Below are 8,849 nucleotides of genomic sequence, written 5' to 3' on the forward strand. Positions count from 1 at the left end.
CAAATCAAATCAACAGTCTTTAGAATATAATCCAATTATGGTATTCATGTTAGATATATTTCTATCACTGGTTCATTTGTCATGATGGCAATCGCCCCTGGGTCACTTTGTAAATTGATTAATTGGTGAAATTGATACAAGTTCTCAGTAAATTATATGATTGTGTTTTGTTTTCATTCTCTCTCTCTCTTACTATCTCTACTTGCTCTACCATTTGCTACTTTATGAACAAACCTATATATTTCCATTAATGTAAAAGATATTAATTGAATTAAAAGGAAAAATATTATCTTAATGGATATCCTTCAATCTCATTGCTGTGATTAAGACTCTTACTCCTTCCTTCAATAGCCTGCACCCCTTCCACATCTCTCACGACACCCTTGGCATGAAACATTTATCTTCCTGCTTTCTTTGACAGAGAGAGAGCTAAGATGTATGAAAAATGGTTAAATAACATCATAAATCGATATAATTCAGTCTCATCTTGCATTTGAAGTAATTGAGATTCACACTCCATCGTCAAACAAACTTTATGAGTAATTCATATTTTAAATGTCATTTTTTTTTCAGTAATTGAGATCCACTCAGTCATTTAATATCTTTAATGTTAATTTTATTTCCTATGTTAATACTCTACATGTATATTGCTTATTGTCTTGTAATTATTTTTATCTGTGATTCATGTTCATTTCAGTTTGTACTGCGAAACATGATGTTTTTTTATGAAATCCATTTATCTATCTATCTTTATCTATCTTTCACTCTTCCGGGATCCCACATCGCACATTATACCCTTGGCAAGAAACATAACTCTTTCCTGCTTTCGTTGACAGAGAGAGAGCTGAGATATAAGAACTATGATTGGATCATATCTCAGATTGATATGCTTTGGTCTCATCTTTATTTTGCAGTAATTAAGATCCACATGTTGGATTTTCCTGCTTCATCTTTGGAGATAAACTTTATTATTAATTGATATCGTCTTTATCTTTTGCAGTAATTGAGATCCACACTCCGTCCTTCAATAGCTCGCACTCCTCCCACATCGCTCATGACACCCTGGGTAAGAAACATCTCTCCTTCCTCCAGATGGAGATCATCTTCAAACCCAAGGAGCCATCAGGGATCCTCATCTACAGCGGCACTGAGTCCAGGGACGGAGATTTCTTCTCCATTACTCTGGATGAGAACTACATCGGATTCAAGTTTGATTGTGGTTCGGGACCAGCTGTTCTGAGGTAAGATGGATGGTTGGTGATTGTTAATTGATGGTTGTGATATAATGATCATGGTAATAATGATGGTGATGTGATGATATTAGTGATATGGTGATAAGGTGATGATATTGATTTGATCATGCTGAATAAGAACTCCAGACGCTGTATTTTGAGGTGAGGGTGAAATCTGTACGATGTAAGGATGAAAGTTGTTGAGGTGAGTAGCGGCAGTTATAGACTGGAGGTTATAAATGTCATTAGCCTCAAGTTTGATTTTCGCTCAGGAGGAACACCGGCAAAATGTTGTCCTGCCGAGTTCCTATACGGGAATTATCACAAATAGAACAGAAAGATAAGATAAGGAGGAAATGGGTATTGTTGTGAAGTATGTAATTGTTGATTGTTTGTGTTGATGGTGGTGAGTACATGATCATGCTAGATTAGAACTACATCAAGTTTGATAGGGCTCAAGACCCACTGTTTTTAGGTAAGGGTGAAATGTGTGAAGACAAGTGGTTTTTGTGATTGTCGTAATCCATTTTGTACAGAATCTTCAACATTTCTTGAATGATTCTGTAAGAGGATTCTTACTGACATGATACATTTTTTCCTCTCTTACCTACAGATCAACACAGCCAGTCACACTCCATGAATGGCACATAGTAGAAGTATCAAGAACAGCCAGGGAGGGTATGCTAAGAGTGGACAACCAACCTACCGTCACGGCATTAGCTCCTGGAGCTTTTACGCAGACATCATTCGATACAAACCTTTATATCGGAGGCATTGATGATATCGACCTCTTATCGAGAGAAGTGGCAGTCAAGAATTCATTCAGTGGAGATATTCAAAGGGTGGGTTAAGGTAGCGGGAAGGTACGAGAGATGGGGGGAGAGACGGACAGATACAGAGGGAGAGGAGGAGGGAGGCATGCCGGCAGATAGACAGAGGAGAGACAGATAGATAGATAGATAGATAGATAGATAGATAGATAGACAGACAGACAGATAGATATATAGAAGGAGAGTGAGAGGAGAAAAGAGATAGCATGAGGGTTAAAGTTGGATAGATGATAAGAAGATTGATTTGTTTGTTTTATTTCTGAAATTATAAAAACACTATAACATACACAATGTCTTCTAAAACAGTAACAATAATATGATAAGGTTGATAGCCCATTTCAGAGCTGCTGAGCATACCAGCTCTGTCCTTTCATGGGGTCCAATATAATGATAATAATTATACATAAACAATGGTATAACAAAACATATTTATTGCATATAAAGAAGAATATAAAAGGGGAAGAGGAGGAAATTATGTTTTTCTCAGTTATTAGTGCAATCTCCCTTGCAGTGTTATGTATTATTATTGAAAGTGAAGTATACTCAATGTTATACCCACTCTATTTTTTCAACATTTGGTACAATATACCCTTTCTTCTGTGTCTTGCAGGTGCTGGTCAATGACAACCAATTAGATCTCATCAGTGAAGCAGTGGGAGGGGCTAATGTTGGCAACGCCCACCACCCATGCCAGGGACAGCCATGCCTTAACAACGGGGAATGCCATCCTCTTCACGAAAACTATCTCTGTGACTGTAGGTTAGGCTTCATGGGAGACAACTGTGAAATAGGTAGGTGGTTTTAAATGCGAAGAGTAAGTAGGACCATATCACAAACCTCTCAACCAATCTCAATTTGGAGGAAATCATAAATCATGTTTTTTTAAACCATTTTGAGCTTCTGTTGTTATACATTCATCCTATATTCTTGAAGCGCATAGAGACATATATACCATGTGTTATGCAATATATAAACATTGATTTTATTATTATCATTATCATTATTATCTGCACAAGCTTATGGGAAATACTGTTTATTTCTTATTTTTGATCAAAATCATTCCTATTTACCAGTCAATTGGGTTGGGAGGTCTGGTTGGCGTTTAATAAATCTGTTCATAAGTTACAAGCGACTTTACGAATGACTGGTGATCTGAACAAGCTGGATCTGAACAATGTGACATTGGGGATAGAACAAAGGGAAGCTGGAAGAGTATTCCATGAAAGAAAATAAGTTTTTGATTGACAGTTGAGAAATTTTGATTTGCAGAACGAATGGATAATTTCCATTGTATGTATGGAGCTAGCAGTAGGGTTTCAGGGGGACATATTTTAAATCTTTGAAATTAGGTATGGTGTCTTACAAATCTCATATCACTACCCCCTGCTTCCCCCCTTTTCTCTCTCTTTTACCCTTTCTCTCAAACAGAAATTGAAGAAGATGTTTCAGAGCCTAGTTTTACGGGAAGGAGTTACCTTTGGTATGCCAGCAATGAAATCACTTCTAGGTAAAATATAATTTTGTATTCACTGGTCTACTTCTAAGGAAGTTTCATTTCAATAATGAAATAAGTAATGTTGATGATATAGATGATATTGAACATCATCAAAATAATACATGTGATTTATATATACGATTGCGGTCTCCTGCGTTCATTCGTTTATGCTGCTTTTTATTATCATCCTAATGTGAAGTATGTGCCCAAACCGTTTTTTTCTAATCATGTACTATGTTTATGTTGTATACATTATGGATTATTTTATACATTGCAAACAATGTAAATAATTTTTGATAATGTATTGTGAACGCAGAAATATAAAAATTTTTTTAAAAATATAGCGTTTTTTCCATTTTGATTAAATGCTCAAGGCGCTTACATGTATGAGAGAGCAAGACATAAAAGTAAAGAGAACTAAGAAAAGTACAAGAAAGGGTAAATTACAGTGAAATACAAATCACAATGGATATTTACTCAGAAACAAAATAATTAAACACAAAATCAAGAGCTCTGTAGGAGGGCCGCCACCGGGCACGCAACGTACTAAAAAAATGATAATATTCATTGATATCATGAGCATGATGGTGAGGTTACAATATATAGATGTATGATATCAACTTCATAATCATTATTATAATCCATCATCTTCATGGTCATCATCAATTTACAATAATCTATATGCCACCCTCATTTACTTTCCAGATTGTCTGGGGAAAGAAACATCTTCTCCTTTGAACTCCGGGCCACAGAACCCAACGGTCTGGTCTTATGGGCAGGTCATTCAAGTATGACCTCAGGAAGTGATTTCATTGCCATGGGCCTTGAAGATGGCTTACTCTTATTAAGGTAAGTTCTTGTAAGATCATCAAGAGAGAACTTGTTGGATGTTCATCCAACAAAGTTTCTTTTATCCTACAGTTGCTCTAGTAACAGTCAGACACCTGTGCTTCTTAGCCAATCAAAATCAAGGAAAGTTGTCATATGACAAATGTTGAATTGCCTCTCTGATCCCTCTTGTTTTGCTCGCACAGAATTTGGTAGATTGTAAAGTAAAAGATGCTGAGTGGGATTTCTGCTAAGAGCCAATGCTTTAGGGTGTATGCACATCAAATACAGTCCAGCAAATTTTGCCCCATACCAAATCAAATCACTAGTAGAATGAGTGCATTATAACTGTTCTGGTGATGGTTTTGCTTACCAGGCATAGTTAATGAATGGTCTGAAAATATCTTTCAAGTAGTATGGACAAATATTTTAATTTGCACTAGTCTATGAACCATACTTCCGTGCATCGCCGGAACCAGATTTGGTGTCCAGATGCCTTTATCCACCACAAACTGAATTGAAGGTAAACTATTGTTATGAAAAAATACTCTGTGATATTCACTGATAACTTTGTTATGTGCCAGTGAGATGCAAGATTTTGGTAGCTTTAGCTTTTAGTGACATTCACAGACTATTAGCTTCATGAAACACTCCCTTGGGGCCCCATCTTACAAAGAGTTGCGATTACTCTGATCAATCGCAACGTCAACATCTAAAATACAAACTTGTTCAAGATATTTTCTGGATATGATGTATATTCATACATTCATCATTTTCTTGAAGAATCAGTGTGATTTTCTTTGTTTATTAAGGAGATAAAGATAATTTCCTGTAGAAAATCTTATGGTATGGATGGGTTTCCATACAGTTGAGATTGATTGGATCAATCGTAACTCTTTGTAAGAGAGGGCCCTGGTTTCATATTACATTTTGATCATTACAGATTTGACCTCGGTGGAGGGGAGGCAGTGCTAAGAAGCAGAAGACCTGTCAATGACGGGGAGTGGCACGTCGTCAGGATAGACAGGCTAGGAATTGTGGGTATAATGGAAGTCGACAATGACGACGCAGTGACCAATCAAGCGACTGGAGAAGACTTCAGGCAACTCAATGTCAATGATGGCCTGTACCTAGGTAATGTGTGATGTAGTATTATAATAATGACCAATTTAGGGGGAAATGGTTGAAACTATCACCCTATATATCACCAAACTGTCAGTACATAGTATAAAAGTAATACACATTTTTAAGGGCATTAGTAAGATTACATGCACAAGGTACCTTTGGAACAGTTTTGCATTTATACCGGTGTGTTGGCACAGTTGGTAGAGTGTCCCATCTCACAGGTCTGGAGTCCAAACCTCGGCCGCGTCAGACCAAAAGACGTTAAAAGATTGGAGTTGTTGCTACCGTGTTTGGCGTTCAACGATTAAAGGCATAGAGCCTCGTCGATCCGACGCTGCACAGCGGCTGCCGAGCCCACGATCAATTGGGCAAAGCAAATTTTCTGAGTATTTCATTTCATGTGTATTTCGATCAATAAAATATGGATGGATTTTATTTCAACTTTTTCAAAGGGGACAGTGTGTGTAATTGTTCTAGTTAATGCCGGAACAAAGTGATTTGTAAATTCTATAAGAAAGCGATGTGGACCCATGTTATTTGATGAAGTATCCTCACCACAAAACCATGACCGTTCAATATAACTAGTCATTACTACCAGTCAAAATCATTTGATTCAGATCTATATCACCATGTCGTAATATGAGATTACTGAGCAATTTCTGAAATATTGACCATTGCCTAATATATCAGTGGCATTGTTTATTCTGTTGTGCCATGTAATATCTTAAACTAGTCTATGAATATTGACTTAATTATTTTTGCTATGCTACCCACAGACCCAAGCCTGTAGCGCTCCTCATTTTTGTTAAGCTTCTTAATGTCTACACACTGATCACTTGCCATTAAATCAGGAAAGTTAGATTGGGTCACATTGTTGATAAAGGCTCCAGTGGATGTAGTGAAAAAATTCAAGGTTAGTTTTTGTCTCACCTGCATAGCAGAGTGAGACTATAGGCGCCGCTTTTCCGACGGCGGCGGCGTCAACATCAAATCTTAACCTAAGGTTAAGTTTTTGAAATGACATCATAACTTAGAAAGTATATGGACCTAGTTCATGAAACTTGGCCATAAGGTTAATCAAGTATTACTGAACATCCCTTAAGAGTTTCATGTCACATGACCAAGGTCAATGGTCATTTAGGGTCAATGTACTTAGACCATGTTGGGGAATCAACATCAAAATCTTAACCTGAGGTTAAGTTTTTGAAATGTCATCATAACTTAGAAAATATATGGACCTAGTTCATTAAACTTGGACATAAGGTTAATCAAGTATCACCAAACATCCTGCATGAGTTTCACGTCACATGACCGAGGTCAAAGGTCATTTAGGGTCAATGAACTTTGGCCGATTTGGGGGTATCTGTTGAATTACAATCAAAACTTTAAAAGTTTTTGGATCTGATTCATGAAACAAAACTTGAACATAATAGTAATCAAGTATCACTGAACATCCTGTGCAAGTTTCAGGTCACATGATCAAGGTCAAAGGTCATTTAGGGTCAATGAACTTTGGCCGAATTGGGGGTATTTGTTGAATTACCATCATAACTTTGGAAGTATGTTGGTCTAGTTCATAAAACTTGAACATAAGAGTAATCAAGTATCACTGAACATCCTGTGCGCATTTTAGGTCACATGACCAAGGTCGAAGGTCAATGAACCTAGGCCATAATGGGTGTATCTGTTGAATTACCATAATAATTTTGCAAGTTTATTGATCTGACTGTTGAAACTTGGACATAAGAGTAATCAAGTATCACTGAACATCTTGTGCGAGTTATAATAGTTTTCAAAGTCAGCACTGTATGCTGCTATGTTGAATCGTGTGATGCAGGTGAGACGGCTAGAGGCATTCCACTTGTCCTTTGTGTTGAGAATAAAGATTTAATCTCAATATCTTCTACCAATGCAGATTAATTTTCATGATCATTTTAATCTTGTTTCAAAGCTTCCTATCCCTTTATGTGATCTCCAAGGTGGAATGGACAAGACTGTAGGGACAATTAACTTTAAAATGGCCAATGGTCAAGGAGAGACCTGCAGGTCATAGTGATTTAGTTCGCTTTTTGCCTCCCAGGCACAGGTGACGCCAAACAAATAATAATAATAATATTGATAACTGCCACAACACGCTTTCTTAACTTATTTATACCGGTAACCTTTTTTTGTTGATTTAATCTCCTAGGTGGAATGGACGACATTGGTGAGACGACGATGAACCTGTACACAACAGGCTTGACAGGGTGCCTCAGGAACTTCAAGATTGACCAAAGCCTTAAGGTTTTCTCAATGGAACAACCCGATGGTGGCAGGAGCATTAGACAGTGTTCATAATCCACCCAGAGCAAAAGAGACTCTTTTTCCTCATCACTGTCTTCAAGTCCAGCCTCAAAAGACTTTTGTACGGCCTTGGAGGATGAGAGTTCAGTTGCGTCTTGTCGCACAACCTGTCCAGTGTTCAGTGGTGGAACTCTGATCTTAGCCAAAGCCACGGTATCATCTGCTTCAAGTATAATTTAAGGAAAAAAATATGTTCAACAGGGCCCTGTAACGTAAAGCTCAGTAGTTGATTGTAAGGTTGATTTTTTTTACAATTGATTGCAATGATTATTGTGTGTAATCAATCTGAACAATTGGCCCCATGATCAGATGAGAAGTTTTATGTTGCAGTGCAAAGGAGAGCGTTTCTAGTGAGTCAAGATAAGGCAGTGAGTCTCTCATGGGCTTTGCCAACACTGACTTATATGTCAGTGCTCTGAAAATTTCAGTGAAATCATTGGATTTGATTGGTTGAGAAGCACTGGCCTCTGACTGTTACTATGGTAACCGTTAATATGGTTACTGTCAGAAAATGTCAACTTGTCAGAGCTGATAAGCCTCATGAAAAGTTCAGGGCAATGCTTGATGAATATTGTTTATGACAAAGTTATCATTCACTGAGAGTTCCCATAGCAAATGTGATTTTTGACCAACCAAAATCAGAGATTTTACTTCAAATCCAGAGATATTTTTATTGGTCCCAAATTTCACGGAATGCAGCTCTGAATTCACCATTGCCAACGAGACCATCATTACTAGACACTGTAATATAGAAGATACAGTCAATGACACAATTTAGCATAACTGGAAGTCTATGGAAAGCCCCACGCAAAAAAAAGTTATGATGAATTGTAAATATTGATTGGAGCTTATGTAACAACCCCAGTGGGCCGTTTTATAATGCTGTTCGTAAGTTAAGAGCGACTTTAAGAACGACTGGTGATCCTTTATACATGCTTAACCATCGCCAATGAATATATCATTTACCACAAGAAAGGATCACCAGTCCTTCTTAAA

At 37.3% G+C, this 8,849-nt stretch overlaps 1 protein-coding gene across 2 annotated transcripts in view; it reads left to right on the top strand.

Annotated features, from left to right (window-relative positions):
- Positions 1-8,025, top strand: part of LOC121423646 (pikachurin-like) — an 81,902-nt gene extending 73,877 nt beyond the window's left edge. For both annotated transcript variants that reach the window (XM_041619060.1, XM_041619061.1), the window contains 7 exons: positions 1,001-1,241; positions 1,846-2,074; positions 2,673-2,853; positions 3,491-3,569; positions 4,263-4,406; positions 5,329-5,519; positions 7,699-8,025. In XM_041619060.1, the coding sequence (XP_041474994.1) occupies positions 1,001-1,241; positions 1,846-2,074; positions 2,673-2,853; positions 3,491-3,569; positions 4,263-4,406; positions 5,329-5,519; positions 7,699-7,847 (1,214 nt within the window). In that variant the 3' untranslated portion in view covers positions 7,848-8,025. The remainder of the gene's footprint in view (positions 1-1,000; positions 1,242-1,845; positions 2,075-2,672; positions 2,854-3,490; positions 3,570-4,262; positions 4,407-5,328; positions 5,520-7,698) is intronic.
- Positions 8,026-8,849: the final 824 nt, after the last annotated feature.

Source organism: Lytechinus variegatus, chromosome 11 (assembly GCF_018143015.1).
Source record: "Lytechinus variegatus isolate NC3 chromosome 11, Lvar_3.0, whole genome shotgun sequence".
Classification (NCBI taxonomy): domain Eukaryota; kingdom Metazoa; phylum Echinodermata; class Echinoidea; order Temnopleuroida; family Toxopneustidae; genus Lytechinus; species Lytechinus variegatus.